Source organism: Cardiocondyla obscurior, linkage group LG13 (genome assembly GCF_019399895.1).
Source record: "Cardiocondyla obscurior isolate alpha-2009 linkage group LG13, Cobs3.1, whole genome shotgun sequence".
NCBI classification, from domain to species: domain Eukaryota; kingdom Metazoa; phylum Arthropoda; class Insecta; order Hymenoptera; family Formicidae; genus Cardiocondyla; species Cardiocondyla obscurior.
The window spans coordinates 2,591,197-2,615,894 of record NC_091876.1 but is presented as its reverse complement, the minus strand read 5'-3'; the positions used below and the strand labels follow the sequence as shown (position 1 = coordinate 2,615,894).

Below are 24,698 nucleotides of genomic sequence, written 5' to 3'. Positions count from 1 at the left end.
AAGAGAAAGAAAAAAAATAAAAAAGAACGGAAGGGCGAGGGAGGGAGGAGGTTAGGGGGCAGACTAGAAGAATAATCGCGCGACTGAGGGGCGATAAATGGCGGGCGCTAACCATCTCGCGAGAAAGTCACTGATTAGCGACTTTAATCGCCTTGAGAATCGCGATTTCACGACTCCCCGAATAAAGGGATTGAAGATGTCAAAGGGGCCGTATCTGTTGAGGTACGAGAGAAGTCAAGTAATCGGAAAATTGACTGATTTATTTTAAAGATTTATTACGTATACCTGGACGATTTTCTTAAGTCCCTTAAATATTATTCCATTTAAACGATAGCGTTACCACGTTAATCACGTAGGCACTTAATAATTAACTTATATAATAGCTGATTAATAATAGTAACGTCTCCGTTGCTGAATTATTATTTCGCCTTTGCCTCGACGCTTAATCATCGATATTATCGCTATTTTTAATACCATAATTATGAAATTTCACGCTTAACTCGTGTTATCCGATCTCTCGCGGTGCCTTGCGATCGGCGCGTTTTCCCCGCAGCGACGAACCACCTCGACCTTGTAACGCGATCGGTGTGCAGTTACAGCCACGGCCGTCCGGTGAGGCTTGCACCACTTCGGTAGCAAGCGCACGGTGGCGTAATGATGAGTGGGCCGTTTGTCTCTCTTTCTACCCGGGCCCATGATTACCAACCTCCCGCGGAATATCTTCTGCGCTTTACCTTCGACGTTTCGGAGTGATTTATCGCGCGAGCCGCGCTTGCACCGCAGGCTGTATTCCGCGTCTCGCAGCCCCGAGAGCCGTTCGTAATACCCCCTCGGCATTTGCATGGATGTCGCGATACCCGGCGGTGAACTTTTTTTCCCTCCTCCCATCCCTCTCTCTCTTCCCCTTTGTCTCCGATCGAGGGCTTCGGCAATTTGTGTCCCGTGGCGTTTGCCAAGTTTTAAACTCTGCGCTCGAGCTTTGAACGCAAAAATTTTTCAAAAAATTTTGCAAACGCAAAACTCGGATGTTCTCGCGAAGCGTGTAATTTGTTTCCGTCGGATGGGACAGGGTAATTCGGTACAACTTAATATACGAAGAAAAAAAAAAAAAAAAAAAAAATAATGGAAACGCGATAATCACGGAGACGCCTCATCTACTTTATACTCATTTCTTGATTTTGAGCACGTACGATGTCGCTTATGTGCGAACACGGTGATCGCTTAACAGGTGATACCGTGCGGAAATTGTGGTTTAGTTTCGCGATACCGATAGCGAAGGCTCATCTTCCGGGCTTAGCCCGGGCTACGGAGCTGTTTGAAGAGGGAAGGGAACCGGGTACGAGGACACGACTCGTATGTATCGAGATGCCTCGAGTGCCGTCACTGTTTAGTGTTGCACCATCTTCCATTGGTGGGTTCTCACGACGCAAGCCATACATCCGAGTGGTCAGATCGCTCGCAGTGTGATCCCTTCACAAAGCGATCTCGAAATCCCGAATTACTTCGCGCTCCGAGCCGTCGTATTTGTATGGCAAATTGTTTCACCTATTTTGACAAAGCTGACAATCTGCATTTGCAATAAGTATTATTACGGTTGCATCAACTTGTGCTTTACGTGATTTTTTTCTTTTTTTTTTTCTTACGAATTAATAGATAAAAAAATAATAGAAATAGTAATAAATTAATTTCAATGTAGATTAATTTTTTTAAGTACAGATAAACGAAGCGGAGAGGGAGATAAAGAACAGTACGGGTGATTTGCGACAATTATGTCGGTTTTATGGCTCGTTAGCCGAGCGTTAATTGCCGAAGTGTGTAGCAATCTGAAGGACGAAATGTTTGCGGACCTTAGCAGAGGCAAAGTTGTAAATTAATTAGTGATGAGAGGGAGAAAGATCGTGCGGAGCTGTTAAGCCGCTATGGATGTCTCGACGAGGCATCTCCTAACTCAAAACACTCGTGCCGGGAAGAGAGAGTTAACCCTTGACAGACCGAGAAATCTGCCGAACCGCAGCGAGGCGGGGCCGAGTTGCAGACACGTCGTTAGGAGGAAAGTTGTATATAAATTAATTGGAGCGCGTGCAACTTTGCCTCGCATTCCGTCAATTTTGGGGAGGCCGAACCGCGTAAAGTTGGACCACGTCGGATCTTTCCGACCGACCGAACGATCGGTTGGTTAAATATAAAAACCGTGCGGGTTAAACGTTCGCGTCTATTTGCGCGCGGGATGACAAACGTACAAGTGTCAGGCCGGGCGGCACGTGTGAGACTATAATACGATTTGCGAATACGCTTCGAGGCGACAATTTTGTATGCCCGTACGCAGACACCCGATATTGAACAGACGTTTCGTTATCGGAGACGCGATGCCGGCCGTCAGTACACAGTCCCCAGGCGTTTGTTCAGGCGTCTCCCCGTTCCCGATTTTTCCTCTTTTCCTTCCTGTCGGTTTGTCTGAAACAGCACCATTGTCCCCGTCGCGGCGGTCCGCTGATATTTTTGATCTCTCGATACACCGCCGTCGTCGCGCAATAATTCGGTAATAAATATTAAACTTTATTTTTTTTTCTTTTTGTTCTCTCTTTTTTTTTTCGCGGAGAGGTGCTTTAATTTGACTTTTATCGCCGCGCGTTATTGGCGCCGTTGTTAGATTCGCCGTAAATTCTTACCGCCGAGAATACCATGCTTGATATATATTCGACAATACTTAACATTTCGTTTATTTACTCGCCGCACGCGAAGTGGCGTGAAGCTGAACATTAATAGACACGTCAGCGCGCCTCGCATTAAATTACGGATACAGATCGGTGTCGAGTTGCACAAACACCGAGCGATTTAACGCGAACGAGGGAAATAGCGTAAAGAGTTCCGCGGGGTAAGTTCGCCGTCATCTTACGATTCGCGAATCCACGGCGCCAGTCGTCGACGTCGTTGTCGTAGTCTTGTCGTTTCCGTTAGCCGTTTAATGCGAATTTCACATGCATGGAGCGAGACGACGACGACGTCGACGGCGACGGCGATGGGCAAAACGCGGGAAAGCGATGCTAGGCACGTATCATTTTAGAATGGAAAGGGGCGGAAGGGAAACGAGAAAGAGTACCGCCAGCGCAGACGGCAGCCCTTTACGTGCAAAAGCTCGACTTCTTTTTTGTACACTTCTCCCTGCCCGCCGTCCTCTTCATTACCCCTTGATTTTTTGTCTCGCCCTCCTGTCTGTCGACTTTCATCCGCCAATTTTATTTTATTTTTTTTATTTCGAAATTTTTTTTTTATTTTAACCTCTTTCTCACCCTTTTCTCGCCGCTCGTACGTTTCTCGCAGCGCAGGGTTTGAGGGAACGGGCTCGAAACAACGGAACGCGCGGAGGGAACGATTTTAATACCTTATTCCGCGAGCGCGGGACCGCCCAAGATGGCTTTTATTAATTTGTTTCGCGTTTACGTTAATTCGCGCTCGGCCCGCCAATTTGCACCGACTCCATTTTCATCAGACTTTGCATTTCTCAGCGCTATCAACCAATTAGGATGTTTAAAGGTATGCTAATAAATTCGACGGTTAAACGTGAAATACATCACCGTGGAAGAACATCGTTCTTTGCGGAGAGATTTTCCCTAGTTATCGATAAAGAAAAGGAGAGTTCTTCTTTTTTCTTTTTTTTTTTTGTAAATTTAATTTAGGTTGTTAATGAGATTATTGTAATTTAGATAGCTCGACATGCTCCCCCGCACGCGTTTTTTTTTTTTAAGCGTCAAATAATTAACCCGCTACTATCAATCTTTCACACGCTATTTCGTGCCCGATCGTACGTAACTATATCGACCGCGACGCTGAAATAGTCGCTCGGTTATTGGCGCGACGCTGATTTTACGATGCTGAATAAAATATTAAACGCGCGTCACTCGTCGCTGCATTCCGCGGGACTTGGGTGCAGTCAGCGCGATAATTATTTGTACAAAATTATTAGGAGTAACTTAGGCTCGCGTGAGATTAGTAATGACAGAAATATTGGACGCCGCGAATAACTCGATTATCTATCATCAGCGATCTTCCTCGCGTGAGTCACGCTCTATATGCGATTTCTGCGTAAAGCCGGAGCCCGCCGCGTTATATTGAAACTGCCCGGCGCGGTAAGAAGCGAGCGTGTAATCTCCAATCTGTACGCGCGGCGTTTGTGCTAATGTGTTAACGACGGCCCGCACCGACAAGCGGAGATTTCGGTCCACCACCGCCGCCGCCGGCAGCTGTCAGATGAATCGACAGTGCGGGCAGAGGAGGCTTTCCGGCGCTGGTGGGTCAGCGAACGGGGCTGGCAAGTGCCGGTCGCTCGTCGAGCCGGAGACTCTATATATCTTTCTCTCGGTTAGAAGGAAGAGGCGAGGAAAGAAAGAAGCGTACGTGCCACGGCTCACGTAATCTCAAACGGGGAGACGTCCACCTGCCTCGTCGTCGAATTATTGCGGCGTTTTTCGTCGCTCACGGCGAATTTACACACGTCTCGCGTAACGTTACCCGGCCGTTAACGGACGAATCACTCGCCGGGAAAGTGAATCGTTCCTCGCAAAATAACGCTTCAGGACAATAAACGACGACGTGTCGCGACGAAGTTAATTTATAATAAACTCTTTGATATTGTTACTCAAATTGTAACGAATGATTAATGAATTGTTAAAATTATTATTAAATTTATCCGCTTTCCCTTTTTTTTTTTTCTTTTATTTCAAAGATGATCGAGTTAAGACTTCCCTTCTATTTGTAATCTTCTACTTTGTCGTTAATATGTTATCCGGCAAATTCTCGTTTTCCCCTCAAGCCCGGTCGTTTTATATTTAATATTTTTCGCCGGCACAGGCTATAACTACCGCGGTACGTGATCTCCTCCATTAAAAACCGCAGAAAATGACATTCTACCCTCCGCGAATGGTTCGCTGACCCTCGCTTTAGCCCTCCTCTCTTTTTCTCTCTCCCCCATTTTTTTTTTTCTTTTTTTTCGTACACTGCCCATTATACCCTATACTACGCGAATGTGTGCGTGCCGTAAAGGAGGGAAAGTAGGAATAGGAGAAGCGAGAAAGGTCGTTTAAATCTTTCTTCATTCTCTTGCTACGAGTCGCAACCCTCCTCCTCCCTTCCCCCGGTGTTTTTGCTCGCGATATACCGAATTCCTACCCTCAAAAGCAAACACGAACACCGAGAAGTGCAGCGCCGGTCTTGAAAATATTTTACAGCCTTTTTCAATTAAACTGTTTTTAATTTTTGGTATTTGCCTTCGCTTTAACCCTTTGACTTCTTTAATTATCTGGTCTGTGTCAATAAGAATCTTTTTCAGCCGGGAATGTCGATTAACAAATTGCACGAAAGTCGGCGGAGGAGAATAAAATTGCAGCCCGAGTAATACCGCATTAATAATTAACGAATTATAAAACAAGTGGAATAACGAAAATACCAAATAAAACGAGGAAGGTATTATACGCTGGGTTAAATTAAAAGGAACAAGTGTTTCGAGTTACGAAGGCGCCCCGGAGTATTCGCATATAAAAGCTTACTGCATCAAACGCGGCAAGTATTTTTTTGTTCGACGAGATCCTCTGTAATACCTTCCACCAGAGAGCCCAACTTGGAATCGCGGCTTCCACGCGCACAGATGCAGAGGCAGTGTCTGTGTCAAGCCAGCGCTTCGGCTGCTGTCGAATAGAGAAAAAGGCAAGCCGAAGCGCTGGCTTGACACGGACACTGCCTCTGCATCTGTACGCGTGGAAGCCGCGATTCCGAGTTGGGCTCTCTGCCTTCCACGATTACGCGACGCCAGCGAATAGCTGGGGCTTTGTCGAATTTCTTCGGGAATAAGGAGCTTAACTCGAATGCAAACGTGACGAGATTTTTTTTCTCTTCTTTCTTTTTCCCCCTCCCCTCCTTTTTTTTTTGAACGCCTCTCTGTGGAAAGCTACGCTCATTCATTCTGCAGCAAAGAATATTGCGCAATAAGTGAATCTTCAGCGACGCTCGCAAACGTAATCGACTGCTTTGTATTTAAATCATACTTAACGATACCGGCCCGTGCGCGTCGATCGATCAATATCATAAGTAATTTTTATACATAAGATTTCATTTAAAAAATATCTCCCGTCGGCAACGTTTACGCGCGATTAAATTTGTAATTGACATTCCGACATCTCCATCACGTCATTAATTAATGGAGTAATCAAGCCTGTAAATTTTTCTTTTTCTTTTTTCTTTTTTTTCCGTCTTTAAATCGAGACGCGGGTGAAAAAGCAAACGCGCAGGGATAGAAAAAGGGAGAGGCTGGAACTTTCATAAACGGTGCGATGAAATTGGCGGCCGCGAAGCGCAATTTTCGCGCGTTGAAACATGTCGCACGCAACGAATGTGCGTTCGATGGGGCGCGATGTGTCAGTTAAGTGGATCAAAGCTCGATCGCACATCCGCTCTCAATCGGAGCCGCGCGCGACGCCGGGCACGCGGGATGGGAGGGAAGGGAAATCGCTTTCATGCATTCGCGTGGAGTCGCGAGCTCGCCCAGAACCCATAAATACCGCACGGGCGCGCATGTGACGGCCGTGTTTTCGCGTGCAGGCACCGTGACGTCGATATTTGCCTGGTGCTCGCAATGCGGAGAATGCAGGTAGCCGCGAGAAAGAGAGATCCGCTGGCCGGCGGGCGCGTTTTGTACGCGAAGAGAGAGAATCGAAGTTGCCTTCGCGCAATCGCGAGGGCAGCCATTTTCCCTTCGGTCGTTACCGATTTCACATCTCTTTGTTTAAGGATATTCATGGCTGTTTTACTGACTTCGTACCTCTTTCTCTAAAATATTCACGGTCGGATTTACGCGCCTATGATTACAAGGTGTTTGCGAAAAGTCGTAGAAAGCGAGCGCGCGGCGTCGTCGGAGATTCACCCGTGAGAAACTCCCGGGCGTTCATTTTCGAATTCCTAGACTAGATTTCCCCCGACAAATCCGCGCCCGCGTCCGTAATTCCCAATTTCTATTTTCCATTAATCTCCATCGGCTATATAATCTGTTAATCTATTCTAAAGAAGATTCTCTCTTGCAATCCCGTCCGCGGGCAGGAGTCATTTACTCCACGTGCTCGAGCTTAGTGGTCGCGTCGGCAGGCGGTGGCTAGGGTTTATCGATTTACCGTGGTTGTGTGCATTTTCGTCGACGGGCCGGTATCACCTTTCGCAAATGGCGTTTACGTTATACGACGCGCTATAATTACGAGCGTTTTACGACGTTGTCACCGATACCGACCCGCGTGCGCTTTTACGACTCGTACGTGTTGTTTAGCGTACGCACGGCGTACGCTGTTGGGTGGCACACGTGGAGCACCACTCAACGAGGACTGGCGGGGGAAGGGGGTGGATGACTGGGAGGCGGAGGCGAGTTTGAGCGAGGTCAGGACGGATGAAAAGTCCCTGACCTGGTCACCTACGCCGCGTCTTTTTCTCTTCTCTCTCTTTCTTTCTCTGTCTCTCTCCGCCTTTTTTTTCTTTCTTTCCCTTTTTACGCTACCGCAAACTTAGCGAGAGAAACGGCACCTCAGGGCTTAATTAGTGAGATATACGTCAACGTTCGATCGCGCCTTTGATACGAAAACCAACGTAGAATAAATGAGAAAGGAGGAGAGGAGAGCTAACGTTTTAAAATGTATTTTCGGAATTTTTATTATTTTAGTGTTGTATAAAGAATTTTTTTTTTTTCTTTTTTTTTTATATTGCAGGATACTTGTTTTTTAATGACCGATACTTATATTTATTTAATGGTCCACCCTCGACGATTCCATTGTTCCCGTTGTCGTTCACGCTATTATTCTCGCGAAAGTGCGCGCAAGAATTACGCGCGTCGGGCTACGCTCCTTTCCGAAATTTCCTAGTCTCGAGAGCGCGTCGCGTCGAGGGGGCCCCGCCGCGCGCCTTCATTACAAGGGCGATCGGCGCGAAAAAGTCTTCCGGCGCTAACAAGCGGACGTGATTTATAGCGGCGCTCATTAATCACGTTAAGTTTAATCCCTCTTCGCGCGCCACCCCGCCGCCGCGGCCTCCTTATTAAACCGCGATTCGATCTCATTGTCCTTAACGGACAAAGACGAAACGCGCGGTTGCTCGACGAGCGCGAAACGCGCCGGGAATAACGGCGGCCGCGTTATTGCACACGTACAACAAACGTGATTCATATTAGCGCTACACGCTAAATTACCAGTCGAACACTGCGTTTCGTAAACTCGGCAGCCGCCTGCTCCTCGGCGCATTAATTTTTGCTAATTGCCCGTGCAATCAGCGCGCGATTGCGAATGTGTGCTTCGTATACGGACAACGCGTACTTATGCATGTGCACGCGGCTCGCGTTATAAACGATGGAACACGCGGCGTACGGCTCCGCTGACAGTATCGGCGACTACAGCAGCCTCGATCGCTGCATCTCTCGTGTGCCGTCCCGTCGCCGATCTTTGTTTGATAAATGACGGGAGCAAGGCTGCTTACGGAGCGCCGCTGCGACATGATTGATTCGTTATGTACGTCGTCACCCTTACGTCACCCCTCGCGAACCGTCATGTCCCATTTAGGCGCGTACTATCCTAGATGTAACTTGTCACTGCGATTTCGCCCGCCGGCGAAATGAATTTCTCCCAGTGAAAGCTTAAGCAGCAATTAGCAGCTTTATGTGGGATTTCTAAGTTAATTGAGCACCCCTCCCTCTTCTCCCTTCTAATTAAAAATACGCTAATTGGTCACTCGCTAAAAAATCTCTCTAAGACACCAGCAAGACACTAAGTGCTTCTTTTTCTTTCTTTCTTTTTTTTTTAATATTTTTTCTTTCGCGTTTTACAATTATACCGAGCGAATTTTACAAATCTAAATATAATTTTTTTTTTCTCTTTACAGGTGAATCCTGATCCGCAGATCCAGTCTAAGCTGGGTCCCTACTCGCTAGTGAAGCATCTTCTCGACAAACCTAAACGCTTGATCGGCATCGACGGGATTCCGCCGAGTCCGGCGCCTTCGCCGAAGTCGCCGGCGCCCTCGCCAAAGTCGCCGACGCCTTCCTCCCATAAACCGGGCTCGGATAACTCCGGCAGGAGCTGCTCTCCGTCGTCGGGACAGGAGTTCAAGAAGCCCGGCGAATTACGGGGCGCGAGCGGCGCGTCTTCCTCGTCGAGCGCGAGTCACCAGCAGCGCGGCGGCTTCGTCAAGCCCGCCGACGGCAAGCCGCCGTACGGCGGCCGGGGTGGATACCCCGGGCAGCCGGTGAAGCACGGTGGCGGCAGCAACGATCATCGCAGCCACGGTTTACTTCCGGCCAAGGGCCCGCCTCCGTCCCAGTCCTTTTCCGTCGGAAACAACGGCACGCTGTCGCTCGTCAATTCCGGCGGAAGTGTCGGCAATCTAAGCGGCGGCGGTCTCGCGAGTCGCACTCAGTTTGCTGGCCGGTTGAAGCTCATCGATGTTAACGTGAGTAATTGTTCTCTTACGTCTCTGTTCTCCGCCCGGTCCCTCCCAGCGCGTGTCGGTCGTCGGATAGTGGACTCGAATCGTTTTGCACACGGTTTGCATGCGCGATGGCCATTCGTTCCTCCCCCTTTTGCCCTCCCATCTCTCCCTCCCCCCGAGAGTGGACGATAATGGCTTTTCGGAGGTAACGGAGGTTCGATCGTTTTATTTCGAGAGGAGATTGTTTGCACGTGGGGTGTCCCGGAAGTTGCGTGTTTCCTGTGACATAGATATCGTGGGGAAAGAACGACGCCGGCGATCGAGAGGCCCTGATATAATTGTTCGCGTTAGGGAGAAACGATAAAAGGCTTTATTCGTTGAAATTGTGCTTTAAATATCTGTCACGATGAGATAAAAAGGAAAAGAGAGAGGAAAAAAATAAATACGAAAGAAAATAACGTTTTAAAAAGTTTTAAATTATTCTTTTGATTATAATATAACAGCATTTAAAGCTTTTCTCTTAATCGATTTTATTTTTTTCGCCGTCCCGTGACTAACTTCGTCGCAAAAGAGCGAATTTAGCGTATGAAAAATGATCGCAAGTACCGACCCGCGAACACATGAATGAAGAATGCTTGTACATCATTTCTAAAATATCTCGCACGCACGTCGAGGAGCAAGATTAATCTGAAGCTTGAGAGTATTCCGATAGTACTGAGAAATAAATTATCGGGCAATTTCTGTAATTGATGCGCTTCGACGTAAAGGAACAAGCGTCGTAAATTCCACTTAAAACAGATTTTTGTTCATATTAATTTTAATTACACAAAATTACCTTTTTTTTTTTACCTCAATTTTATTTTTCTTCTTTTTCTTTTTTCGTTCGACGTGTTATCAAACTCACATGATATTAGCGGTCTCTCTCGATAAGAGTGCCGCCAGTCGGCGGCGGTAACGTCGCGACGCGCGACGCTAGGCTCGCAAAGTCTCCAACTACTTTAATAGCACGTCTCGCCAAGAGTTGCGATTATTTGTCACGTAAGAAGATTAAGAGCGAAGTTTCCGCGGCGGCCGACGCTATTGTCGCACGTTACTAAACGAGACACTGTCGAAATTAACAAGTTGCTGGAAATCATTATGCTTGCCGATAATCCTTTCAGCGTACTTCTAATTACTCTTTAGAGCTTCGCGACAATAACGCAATGTTAATATTAATATGCCGGAGATTATTGGCCTCTCGGTGCCATCTTCGCGAAGTTTTCAAGCTTTAATTAATCAACGATCGAGCGACTGTCGAATGTTGTTCGCTCTCCGCGTTTACGAACGGGCAGAATCGACGACGGGCCTTTTCCACCTTTATTGGAAAATCGCGAGAGAAAGCGTCAAGCAGTCCCGGCATTAATCACCGAGGAGGCATAATAAAGAGGTTATTATTATCCTCATTCTCTCGCCTCCTTCACGCCGACTTTGAATTTTCATTCCGGGATCATCCGGCGGGTATCAAACGAAACCAGTTGGCTCGACAGGTTCTCGTTGACAGAGAACGAATTGCTTTTCAATGGAAATCCAGCTGGGCGGGGATGGTCCAGAAGGGCGAAGGGGGGAGGCGCGAGGGAGGCTGGGGAGTTTAGAGCCGGCGAGCGCTATTACGTCTAGCTCCTCGAGGTGCAAATTTCATTGAGATTGACTATCGATCGCGTCCCTTATCTTCCCTCTTTTTCTCCGATCATACGTTGCCCATCTTTGGAGCATTTCTCTTTCTTCGAGTGTACTTATACAATTAGAACCGGCCGGCGGTACGAAGGGTACACGCCGCTTCTCCTCTTTTCTTCGCGTTCTCCCGGAAAATTGATTCTCATCCATCCCTTCGCCATTTTTTTTTTCCACCGTTCTGACAATTTTTTTTTTTCTTTTTTCTTCCCCTCTTCCTTTGACAATGGGTGGCGGATTGTTCGCTGCCGAGTCGTTGGCCATTCGTTCTCATCCGCGAAATTAGTTCGGAATTACGCGTAAAGGAAGGTAAAGGGCGAAAAGAGGGATGGTCGTGGCTGTCAACCGGGGGTGAATTCGCAACCTAAGTATCGCCGTACGCCGTTAATGAAAGCAATATATCTCGAGTTTTTCTCGCGTCCATCTCTCTTTCGGTTTCTTTATTTTTTTTTTATTTCTTTTTTTTTGTTTGCTTTAAATCTTTTTTATACCCACTTAAATGTTCCTACATGTATGTTCTAACGATTTTGCTTTGTCTTTATTGGCAATAATTAAAGTAACGACTGACGAAACGCCAAGATGAAACAAAATTAAACTACACACCCGATTACGTAGTTTGTAAGCAGGCTTGAATAAGACTTAAAAATTCGTAATAATTCAAACATTATCGTATATTCTCTATTTATCGCGTTTCACCGTTCGCAAGCGTGATAATACGAATATATCTCTCTGCCTCCCATTTCTCGCCTCTCGTCTCTCTCCGGCTTTTCCATTTTTCTCTCGTTCCTTTTCCGTGATTATCCAGTCTCGCCTGCCTCCGTTTTTCGCCCCGTCCTCCGCGACGTGGTGTCCTCCGGCTAAAAGTTAGTAGACACTCAACCCTTTTCCCTCGCGTCCCGGCCGCCCTCTTCCTCTTCCCGTGTCATCCGGCGCTTCAGCTATCCTCACGCATTCCCCCATTGTTCTCGCGTTTTCTTTCCAGGAATGACTACTCGCCGTTATTCGTAATACCACCCTTTAGGGCCGTTCTCCCGGTCGTCTCACTTCAACTCGCGCACCCTTTTCAATGCCTCCCTTCTCGACGATGTTGATTAATGATCGCTCGAGGAGGCTCGTGATAAATCGCGGAGGAATTTCACGACGAGGGCGCATTCAGCCGTGTAAATTAGTACGAGATGTTTTAAATTTTAGTCTTTAGACGTACCAGAAGAGTTTAATCTCGAAGAAAATAAATCCTGTTTGAGGGATAGTTAAAGGAAAAAAAAAAAAAAAGAAAGGAAAGAAAAGATTTGCGTAATTTTGGTGAAAATTATTATTTTAAATTATTTGCATTAATGAAGATATATGTTTATATGATAATTAAAAGATAAACGAGTTTATAACTAATGTCTTTTTAATTTTCTTTTTTCCAGGGGTCTAACTCGCGATTATCGACCGACACTCAGGATGTAGAAAATATTCTGAAGGTAAGTTCTTTATTAAAAAATATAATTTGCTTTACATGTTTATGTCGCGTGTATTAAATACGTAAATCAATACGGGTAAATCAATTTCCCCGTAAAATATCGCGAAATGCGACGCGGAACATCAACACCCTGAACTTCGGTGACAAACGTAAGATCGGATGCTGTAAGTCGCGAGGTCGTCGAGCTGTATCCAACGTTAAACTCCCTTCGGCGCGACGGGAGAACTTGTACTCGATCAATAAGTCAATCTTCTCGCTGATACGGCTATCTGGTATGGAATCGATTTACTATTCTTCGCTCACCTCCGGCGCGTCCGATCTTCGACGGCGATATTATGTCACGCCTTCGCGAGATAAGAAGTCCTGATTTTCTCGTTAATCGAAACCTCACGAGATACGAAACTTCCACGCACGGCATTCACGGGAATTTTCGTCGACCGGCAGACTCGAGCGCTTGCAAAACGCGAATTTATTTCGCTCTCTCTCTCGCTCTCTTTCTCTCTATACCTACGCCCTTCTTTTATCGTTCCCTTTTACGGAGATTAAGCGAAAGACGCGGCGAGATTTTTCTCGGCGAACATCTCACGGGATGGAGAGTCCGCGGTCGCGCGAAACCCACGTTCGACTTCTGTCGATTTCTAAGTAAGAGCCTCGGGCAAACCGCCGCCTAGCCGCGCTCTTCATTAATCCAGAAATTAAGAAAGGAGATTGCATTTATCTTACTTGCCGGGCGATCTTTCCGCTTTTACTCGGGGGAACTTTTTCTCGGCGCTTCCTGCGCAGAAGTTCGCCGGAGCGAGGGACCGCGACGGGGGCCGCGGGCAAGCGACCGTTATCGTCGCCCGCGGTTTGCAGAGACTACCTCCCTCTCCTCCCCCCGAAAGAGTTTCTTCAGCTTCGTTATTAATTAGTGTTGCTACGGTTAAATGTACCGCCCCGTTGTTCGCTTAATTATTAGACGAATAACTTGGAATAATTTCCGGCGAAGAGAGCGATTTAAAACATTTCAACGGTTCAACGGTAACTTTTGCATCCGCGTATCGATCCCGGGGGCTGCTTTACTGTCTCCTATGCGTTCAATGGCGCTCGTTAATAGAAAATTTATTAAAGCGGCGACCCACGTGAGGGCATTCCCAAGTATTAGCCTTGTCACAAAGTTGCGCGCGGCCGTAGACGACGGATGATCTATACGCATGATAATAATGTATTACGTTATTTTTCTGCACGTGCTGCGGCACGCGATGCAGCTCCCTTCGGTATCAACCCCCCTCATCAATATTAATCCCGAAGAACCTCGGTACAAACAGCTTCGGCCTGCGTTTACAGTGAATTACTCTTGTAGGATCGCGCGAAATCGCCTGCCCGACGATTTTAATAAGCCGTAAGTGAGCGGACGAAAGGTGGCGAGGGGGGAAAGTATCTCGTAGCTTTTCTTTAATACCCTTTTCGTCACTTAGCGAATGGGCGGGCACCGTTACTCGCGCCTCGCAGATACGATTATGACAATCGCCTCACGCGAGATAGTAAATACTTTTCTAAACGCCGACGGCAAGAAAAAAGAAAGAAAAAAAAAAACTGGCCGCGCGAAAAGCAGCGCGCGGCTATTCGTGCGCCGTGAGAAACGGAATTACAGTGGTAAAGAAACGCGCCTTTACGCGGAGTTGCCCGGGCCTCTCTCCGTTTTCTCAACAATGGGGTAACGCCGCGCACCTTCCTCCGCATCGTGAAAAGCGGTCTCGTACCCGCGATAGCATCGAGCAGCGAAGACACGCGAGCTCCGGACCGCTTCCCCGAAGCGGGAAAAAGAGCGAGATAAAAATAAAGACGCTCGACACTCGCTTCTCTGCTCACGGATTAATTTGCGCGAATTTTTTTATACACAATTAACGGTATATAGATTTAACAACGAAGACCCGACTCCTCTCGCACGATCGAATCGTTATTTAACTCCCGGCAAAGGATCCGATCGCTGTTCTCTTCTCGACTGGAAGAGCGACCGCGTCCTTGTTGGGAATTCTTGTTTGAGTTCGGCCGCGGAGCGTTAAATTAAAAACGCGGGGCGGATACGCGGCGGTCGCGTTAATTTCCTTGAAACGCGATGTGCGGCGCGTAGGCGGCGCGGGATATATTAGAGAAATCGCGAGTCGCTGGGGGCCGGACGCCGGATCAGAATTACACGCGCGCCGTGCATGTGATATCAATGAGTACAGCTGGCGACTAAATTATCTGGGATAAGTAATTACAGTCGTAAATGCGATTCAGCGGCGGGAAGGGTAAACGTTTCAGAATGACACGTAAATTTATGGTGGAGTTCGCGCGCGGCGCACGTGCGCGCGCGGCGACCAGGTTCCACGGCGAAATTTCCGCGAGTACGTACACGGAACGGGAGTTGTTCCCCGACACGCTTTCCCGGCCGTGTCCGAGGATGATTCACAACGCGCCGGCCGTCGCGTCGCGTCTCTTCGCGGCGCGATGTATCGCCGCGGCCACGTCGACGTCGCCTCGAAAATAGTCTCGTCCCTCCGAGAGGATTCAGATACTTCGATCGCCGAAACCTCCGCACGACCGAGGGATAATATCCCCCCCTTTCCCCACCGCGCCGCGCATTGTTCTCTGAATACGAGTATATGTATAACGGGATTTCAGTAGTCTGCTCGCCACCGAGAGGATCAGCGAAACGAGTTAGGGGTCGGCGGGATCGTATGCTAATTTATGGATATGGTTTAATGGCGATTACAGAATCCGATAACATCGAACCCCAGCAGTCGTAACGTTGTGACAGTGTCAGTTCCTCCTTCTTCCCTTTTACCCCCTTTCCCCCCCTCTCTGTTCCCCTCGTTCGGATTGACGTCGCCCTCCCGACACTTCGTTTGCCCGTGATTGATACTTTCGTCTGCGGGGCGATTCACGTAGGTGTAGCTTGGTCGGCTTTTCACAAAGCGATCAATCGATTCAAAATTAATCATTCAGTTATTTAACGGGGAAGTGCCAGACGAAATTTTCGATTTTAATTAATTTCAATTAGTTTAGAGCTTGCCTAATGGTGGTTTGTGCCGAGGTATCTCGCGTTAAAAACTCGGGAGTCACGAAAATGAAAGGCAAACACAAAGCGAAAGAGCCGGCCAAGGTGGTCGGAGAAAAAAAAAAAAATACGCGATATTATTAATTCTTTCAAAGAGAGAGTGACCGCTAAAAAGAGAAGCCGCGGTGCATCCCCATTTGTTTAACGAGCCAGACTCGTACAGAGAGAGGCGTGCCAGCCCTTCTTTCCCCCGTTTCCCGCGAGTTTTTCCATTTTCAACACGAATTTATGACGATGCCGGGTAGCCGGTACAGTTCTGCCTCTGAAATCTTTCCCTTCCTCCCTGTCGCCCTGCCCGTTCCTCGTCCCTCTCGTCGCGGCAGCCGCGGGTTCGGTGCAGGAGCAGAAGCCCATGAATTATTCTCACGGCTCTGCCCGTGGGAAAATACGGGAGTTGCGCCAGTAGGCATCGTAAATGCGACTGCTAATTGCGCTTGCCTACTTCAACGACGACAAAGACGACGACGATCGCTCTGCTTGGCTAGCTCGGAATATCACATTCTTCTATGACCACCTTCCGTTTACTTCGCGACGCTTTTAACCTGAACGTCGTCGTCGATCTCGTTTTTGTTTCTGCTACACTTTTGATATTAATTTTTCTTTTTTTTCTTTTTTTTCTTCTGTCAAGCATAGGAAAGCAACTTATCGCGTTGTTGACCGCGAGTAAAATACGCGAATTCTGGAAATTCTCGTTGAACAGAATTAGCAACCGGACAGGCAAGGTTTCAAGAGCCGTCGATGCGCAGAAAAACAAGTTCGGTTCCGATCCGACGCGCTTGTTTATGCATTTAATTTCGCTAGATTGTCTTGTAAATTTGACGGCCCCGACGAATATGATGTCGAGTCTTATATCGCGCACGCAAACCAACTTCTCACTTTTGGCGGCGCGCCAATTCCCGAGGCACTTGAGAGCCGTTCGGGCATCAATTATTAGTCGATAGTCGTTTATCTTTCGCGAGGGGGCGGGGTACCAGCGCAAATAACGAAAATCTTGGACCTAATACGGCGATTTATCGCGCTGGACGATGCGAAAAGCCGTGACCCAGATGGGCGTAACAGTTACCTATCCAGCGGCATTGAATTAATAATCGCCCTTTCGCGTGATAGAGTTGTTCGTACGAAGCGAAGGTTCGGATGCATTTTTTAAGGGACTTTTACGACACTCGCGATCGTAACACGCGGCTGAATATCCCTCCTTCTATTACCTCCGGCTGTCGTCGCTGCGCGACTTAAGCGTCGGATCGATGAGGACTTAACCATCGGCGTTCGTGCCGAGTTATCGAGAATGTGGAAGGCGTCAATCGTGGAATATGTGCGTTGTGCACGTCGATCAGCGGCATTTGCGCGATAAATTATATTCACGAGGGAGAGACTCCGCGGGAATGAGGCGTGTAAAACAATGGCGCGCCGTATCCTTAATCGGCGCCGCTTAAACGTGCACGCCGAGGATTTAGGTCGGGCCGTTGTTAATGAGGTCAATTCAGTTAATTTAAGACTTTTATCGGAGCTACGCGCTCTCAAAGGGGGATTGATTTTGATATAATTACGGTCTTCGGTCTTTTATATACTCTCGATATACTCCTCGCCACGTAAGATAATTACTTGATTGTTGCTCAGACACATCCGTTTCTATATTATTTTATTTTAATTTCCTTTCTCTCGTGCGAACAAAAAAAAAAAAAAAAAAGCGTGCGAGCGAAACTCATATTTTTCCACACTTCTCGCGATTGATCTAGAAAAAACGTTTCCGATACGTTTTAGATAAATCGAGGGTTTCCTTCTGTTTCCTAATGCGGTAAAAAAAAAAAAATAAAAATAAAGAAGAAGAAGAAGAAGGAAAAAAAACGCAGCATTAAATAATTACACGTTTGCTGCATGATTACTACGTAGATACGGGATAAAATTGCACTTCCAGCGCAGTACCGTAAAAAATTGCGGAACGCGAGTTTCGCTTCCGTGCCCATCGGATAGAGGTATAGAGATTGTTATAGCCGGCTTAGACAGGCCGACGGCCTAGCGGAGGGTTCCTCGCGAAAACGCGGAGAGGAAAAGGAGATAGAAGGTTGCAAGACGGCAAGTGCAATCCCATCGGCAAGTGCAGTGCCATCGGCTGGCCGCCGCGGTAACGGGTTCTCGCTCCTTCTCGCGTGCCTGGCATAATTACCTTCGGCATTACCTTCGCCGTGTACGTAAGGCACGCCGGTAAGTTACCCCGAACGTCGAGGGATCGCCAGTTTTTGTCGTCGCGAATGAATTGCCAAATTACCGTGGACCCCTAAACCGTTCTTCACCGTCGCCCTGCCTTCGGCCGCCGTTGTAGTTCTCAACAAGGAGAATAACGCGCCCGCCCGCTTGTAATTTCCGTCCGCGTAGTTATCCCTTCGCGAAGCGTATACCGAAAGGTTCGGCAGCGAGGTTGAGCGAAATTAACTCGTCCGGAGAGACTAGTTACGATCATTTAATCCGAACAGTCGAACTCTCTCGGGCGAATTTCGTTTTGAAATCAAGGGACGCCGCGGAAATATTATACATCTCTGTTTTAATGTTTTTTTTTTATTTTTTCTCTTTTAATAGATTTAAAGAGATTCTCTCCCGATAGTAATACTTGGTAATTTCGAAACGTTGTCTCGAAGTGAGAGCATCTTTTTTACCTGTGACGAAAAACTGCGTAGAGAGAAAGAGAGAGAGAGAGCGGAAGTTTCGTTGCGAAAGTCGGAAGTTACGCGGTAATCCCTTAATGCATTAAGAGGGACAGACTCTCCGCGTAACTTATCGGGTTGAGGTGCATTAAAATCGCTCTTTAACGTAACGACCGGGTGCGACTTGCAAATTTCTCACCGCAGTCGAGTTTCCTTCTCGTTTCCTTTTTCTTTTCTTTTTCTTTTTTTTTTATTTCTGCGGGCTCGTTGCCCGCTTGCTCTTGCGTGTCCGGCATAATTGTACCGTCGTCTGGTTTCCAGTCTTTCCGAAAGTATTTCGGAGATCCCTCGTTTAGTCAGTGGGTCACGGAGGCATTTTAATAATTAAAAGAAATTGAAATGTGTAAGCGTACAATTTCAATCTTCAAAATAATCTTTTTTTTTTCCACATAATATGGAGATGTCAGATTTGTACAAGCTTTACACAGAATTGAGATAAATCGTGAGATTAAAGATTAAAAGATTTATAAAACGTGGATGTTCGCATCTGCATTCTTACTAATCCGGAGGCGCTTTCTTCAGGATTTCTTTTTTTTTTTTCTTTCCTTTTTTTTGTCGCGGTGGTCGTGTCCATTATTCATTCGCGAATTCGACGTTTATTCGCTCGATATCGTGCCGCCGATAAATTCCTCATTCGTAATTTGCATAACTTGATGTCGTTCCTCGTGCGTCGCGCGGAAATAAATTATTGGCCCATGTAAATCATCCGTACGAGGCATCATCCGCTCGCGCACGCGAGAGGGCCGAGAAGTGACTCAACCCTTGGGAATTTCTTTCCTTCTCTCTTTGGATTGGCATGCGAGTCTCTTCCGTTAGACTCGTCTTTACTTACGCGTCATGCAACGACGCATATGTCTCGGTGGAAATAATAAGAATCATTTATTCTAAATGAGACGCGATTTTACCGGATTCGAATTCGAACGTCAATTATTCTGAATTTATCCAAAGAGCCAGGTTTGTTAATTAATAATGAATTATATAAATTAATAATTGGATTGATAATATTTTCAGCGTTTTGATCATTTTACCGACTTTAAAAGAAAGAGAGACTTAATTGTTCTCTAAGCAAAATAATTTTTTTTCCCCCTTTTTTTTTCTTTTTAATACGAGCTGCATTTCTCAGCGACATGCCGGTGCTCGCTCGAGTTTTCCTTCGGTCTTTCCGTTCGCTTCCTGCAAAACCGTCGACTTTTATCGCCACGTCGGCGTCGTGCGTCGCGTTTCCATCGGAGTAACAAGTTTCACGGACGAATGGATCTGCAGTCGAAATTAAATTGCACTCCGGGGAGTTGGCGATTACTCACTTTCTGCGCGATACTCCGCGCGCGACCATCGCCCGTCGATAATTGAGTATCGGTTTTGTACGTAATAATAGCGAGCAAGAGAGATAGAGAGAGAGGGAGACAGAGAGAGCTTACATAGGGAATGTATACGTGTGTACAGGTGCACAGCAGGCGCCGAATAATTATGTGCTACAATGCCGGTCGCGGTCCTGCAATTTAATATTTTCGGCAATCTATATCGTGCAAAAGTATATCCCGCATGATAATCGATCAAAAGCGAATACAATACACCTATCCGACGCGGTTTATAAATTTTATTTGCATATGATCGTCTATCTAGATACCGTCGTCTTGGATTCAAGCGCGTTGTCAGTGGGACGATCTCGACATTACTACACTTTACTTCGAGTAACGATCTTTGCTTTTGGTTATCAGTCTGACTTTTAATGACGATACATGCTCCGTTATCGACGCCCGCGGCTTATTTTGCGATTTTCGAGCAATTTGACATTTTACGTCGGGACCGACAGGGGGAGGATACGCATCCAGAGCATGAAACGCTCGTTTCCGTTTCGCGGCAGATACTGTCGTTGCTACTACGCGAGCCTTACCAACGTGATACCCCGCATTTGACGGAATTACAGGGTAATTTCCATCTAGAACAATGTATTCCTCTGAATGCGTTATTATCGATATTATCGTACCGCGTTTTCTTACAATTCGTAACGTAATGCTTACAGTGTGACCGGGATCGGGATCTTTTTTTTTTTTCTTTACGCCGCAAGCACCCGAGCATTAAATTGACCGCGACGGTAAATTGCACGGTAAAGAAGCTCGAGTCTGAATCGTTGGCCGAGCATTGGACGAGGAAGAGTTAAGAGAACATCCGTTCTTTTTATCTGTAATAATAACATAATCAAAATCGATGCGCGCCGCAAACGTTTGCGGGAAGGAAGAGGAAGGCTAAATCTCGCGTGAGTACGTACCACGCCGCACGCCGCGTGAAATTGTATTATGATTTATCGATTTGAGTAATCGCATCTCCATTAGACTTTCAAATCTATCCGGGAGCGAAATTAATGATCCCGCGGGCGAGTCCGTGATACGGAGCATAATGCGGTCCCCGAAAATTAAATTCTCGGTACACGGAAGTATATTTAATTATTATATTATTATATATATTTTTTAATTACGCGCATAAAATATTTCTTCGTCGTGGCGCTTCACTTAAAATTTAACGAGAATCAACGCTTCGTTGGCTCGACGCAGGGTAAACCGAATATTGATCCGGAAATATCTCGCGACGTGTATATTACGCTTTCGTCTCGATTCTTTTTTTTTTCGTTTTTTTTTTCTCCCTCCCCGATGCATCTGGCTTTTAGGGCTTTATTTTCCGCGAACGTCGGCGTCGAGTGCACCGCCGATCGCACGTAAGAATGTAAGCACTTCGCCGCGAGGGCTTTTGTCTCGTCGGCTCTTTGTTTCCTATCGACGGGTGTCTCCTCGGCGGGTCAATGAATCGGCCTGCGCGCCGCGACGACGCCCGTCCCGTGGAAATGCGTTTCGTTCGATGCTTCGGGTACGCGGCACATTGTTCAACAGTTTGCGACTTCGTGTCGGTCGACCTTACTACTCCACGTACGCTTGTACATGTGTGTATACGCGTTATATTAAATTACTCTAAAAAGGTTATTTTAATGCCTCGTTTTATTTTACTAGTTACAGCGAAAGACTGAAGGAAATATTTTCCGTACAAACATAACGTTATTTTTTCTTTATTATTTTTTTTTTTAATAATTCTCGTAATCAAAATCGAGTTAAAATTAAAATTTTATTTCGAAAAGTCCAATAAAAAAATTAAATGGAGAACAGCAGTTTTTCATCGCTCGCAAAATCTAACTTTAGATCTCTAAAAGTCCACCTGCTTTAGAACGTCAATAGAAGCGTTCGCGTTGGATGCTCACGCTCGCATGGAATTCGTCCGGCGAGGTTCTGTTCGTGGACATTGACGTAATCGTGTCCCAGTTGTGCCCGTTCGCTATTACGCAAACGTGTTGTTATCGAATCGCGACCGCTTCTTTCTCTCGTGCCCCGGGAAGGTACGCGGAGAAAATGAATTCGTCATCCCTTCTCGCGAATCGTACGTCATTTATGTCGATATCTTTGCGAGCTCTATATTTACACACTGATTACCGTCGTATATTACAGCGTAATCTCTCTATATGTTATCACCGTTCGAGTAGTTTAATCCTAAAATACGTGCTCTGTCGATGAACGTTTGCGCGAAAATCAAACAGCAAAGATAATTTTAATAGCATCAAATTTGTAGTGTTAAAAAATTAATATTTTAACTATTTGCGTGGATTTGTCTGACTATTTTATTTTTTTATTTTTAAACCTTTCTTAAATCTTGAACCTTATGTTTTTCAGGAGATGACCGTGCCTCTACCATTGACGGCGATCGCGCAGACACCGCGGAAGGAGCACGAGTCGAAATTCACCTTCAACCCCCATCTGGCGAAGGTGAGAATCGATCGCACCCACCCACTTAACTCTTACATCTCGCCGATCGAAAATAGCATATCGAGAATAATCTGCTGCTGCTTCTAAAAAAAAACCCCCGCTTTGACTCGCAATCGCTAAAGAAGCTATTTCAAATCTTTCTGTCACTACAGCTGTACGTCTCGTAGACCCAGGATACTTTCGATTCGACACAAACGTGCCTCCGCGCCGTTTATTATTACCATTTTTCCTCTCGAATTTTTATTCCAAGTTGCATAAAACTGGAGGCACGGAAATAAAGCAATAACAAGACGCTTCAAAAAGACAAATAAATTTTTTATTTAGCGTCGAAGTAGAACTGTACTCGGAGCGAAAGGTTCGCTTTTTTTTATTTCTTTTTTTTTTGTATTTTATTTATTTTTGCATGGCGGGGAAAGAATTTATCGACAGTATAGAATTCAGGCAAAACAGAGAGACCCGTGTGATATATACGTCACGTAGCGCTTCAATCAAAATAGCGTGAACGTGAACTTCGTTGCCCGAGCGCGCATATTTTTGGGAAAAGCGAGAGGGGCCGGAGTGGAAAACGGCGAGATTGACTTCGCGCCTGTCTCCCACGAGCGTGATAGCTCGCAAAGCGCGATATCGATCGCGGACAACATTTCGGATCGTTCGTGCCACTTGGCACGATGTCAAGCGTCCGCTCTCGGCGCGTTACTCCGCACGTACACGTGTAAAGACAGCCGGGTTTTGTCGTAGACGAAACGATCGTGGCCGCGAGGAGAGGCGGGGGGTCGCATAATGTCTTATTTGCGTGAATTAACATTTCACGAGTCACGGTGGCTCGGGGTTGCTAATCTCGCGTTGAATCGCGATAATCGGCGATGCACGCTGTCGAATTACGCCGCAACACGCGTTGCATTATTAGTTCCCGATATCGCGGCGAGTAATTACCTCGAAAAAAAAAAAGATCGCGCGATATTACGATTAATCGCTTATCGGTTGCGTTCATTAGCTCGTTATCAGCGATGTAATTTTCTAACAAGCAGCGTTCTCCCGATCGACATCGCCGGCGTTGACGTTCGCGGAGACGTTTAGCCGATCGTTTAATTGAGCGTTTAATTGATCGGGATTCGCGTAGTCGTTGTCGATACGGCGTTTTGACGGGCGCGGGAGTATTTGATACCCGCGGGCGAGTAATTCTGGAGGCAATAATGACGTCGGCCGGGTGGGAAATGTCTCGGATCGCATTAATTCGAGCCTAGGTCCCGTGCTACTTGGCAGCGTATCAAGCGTTTCGCCCGCTCTCAAAAGCTGCGGCGCGGCCATAACGCGCCCGACGGCGGTCGGGAAGGGTCGCGGGGGTTGGTGCGGACAGGGTCGGCCACGCGCGCGGCCGAAAAAGAGAAGAAAGACTCGCAAGAGCGTCGGTTTAATTCGGGGTATGGCTCTTCTTGCAGCGGCGTCTCTTTTGCGGTGACACACGCTTGACGTAAAAATCCCTGTCGCTTGACCGCGCTCCGGGGAAAAAAAAAAAGAAAAAAAGAAGAAACAAAGAAAACGGTGTTACTTGGTAAATAAAATTGTGGACGAAACTAATTCGTTCTATTCTTTTCGGCCCCATTCTTGCCGGGAGATAAAAATCTTATCGCGATAACGTTGATTAAATAAAGTGAGCCTTTTTATCTTCCCCTCTCGATATGGAAATCTACACTTTACACGCGCGATTGAAGGACTCGCGAAACGTGTAATTTAATTTCTTTCGAATAGGAAATTAAACTTGCATCCGGGTTTTCGCGGCGAAGCAGGGTTTTTTTTTTTTTATTTCGATCGAGTATGGAAAAAATAATACTTAATACCGTCGCTATCGGTTTGGCTATTAGATAAGATTAAATTTTATAATTTGTCTCCGCGACGTTTGCGATAACGATGAAAATTGCGGCAACGAAATTGAAGTACGATCGTAATGAAAATTAAATGGCCAGTCGGATTAGCTTCTTATAGTTTCGTGCGTCGATCGATTAAATTTCTGAAAGTTTTTCAAACTTTCACCGGCCTTCGCTCGCCGTTCATCACTGGCACGTAACCGATTTATAACGCCTGTCAGGACTTTGCATGATATTTGCACGCCGCGGGAGACTGCATTGCGTATTATAAATTCGGTGCCTCTCCCCTCGACCCACCGGCGACGGACGACCGCGGAAGGCTCGGCGGAGAGCCGGGGATAGAAAAAAAAAAAGAAAAAAAAAAGCGCGCACAATAAAAGGGAAAAGGCACGGAGATGTGGGCGAAATCGGCCTCGTAAAAGTGGATTAATTCGGACCGTCGGTTATATATGTATATACGTATATATCGTGCCCGGGGATTCTTTTTGCGCGCGCGAAGTAAATTGTAATAACGGCCGAATGCAAAATCTCTGCCCCCGGCGTTTTCTCCGCTCAAACGTCGCGAGAATTATTCGCGGACTTACCGGAAGTGAAATAGCGCGGGGCGCGCTCGCGAAATTGCGT

At 46.7% G+C, this 24,698-nt stretch overlaps 1 protein-coding gene across 2 annotated transcripts in view; it reads left to right on the top strand.

Annotated features, from left to right (window-relative positions):
• Lilli (AF4/FMR2 family member lilliputian) overlaps window positions 1-24,698 on the top strand; it is a 168,937-nt gene that overhangs the window by 90,008 nt on the left and 54,231 nt on the right. For both annotated transcript variants that reach the window (XM_070664969.1, XM_070664971.1), the window contains exons 3-5: window positions 8,902-9,468; window positions 12,570-12,623; window positions 22,117-22,209. In XM_070664969.1, the coding sequence (XP_070521070.1) occupies window positions 8,902-9,468; window positions 12,570-12,623; window positions 22,117-22,209 (714 nt within the window). The remainder of the gene's footprint in view (window positions 1-8,901; window positions 9,469-12,569; window positions 12,624-22,116; window positions 22,210-24,698) is intronic.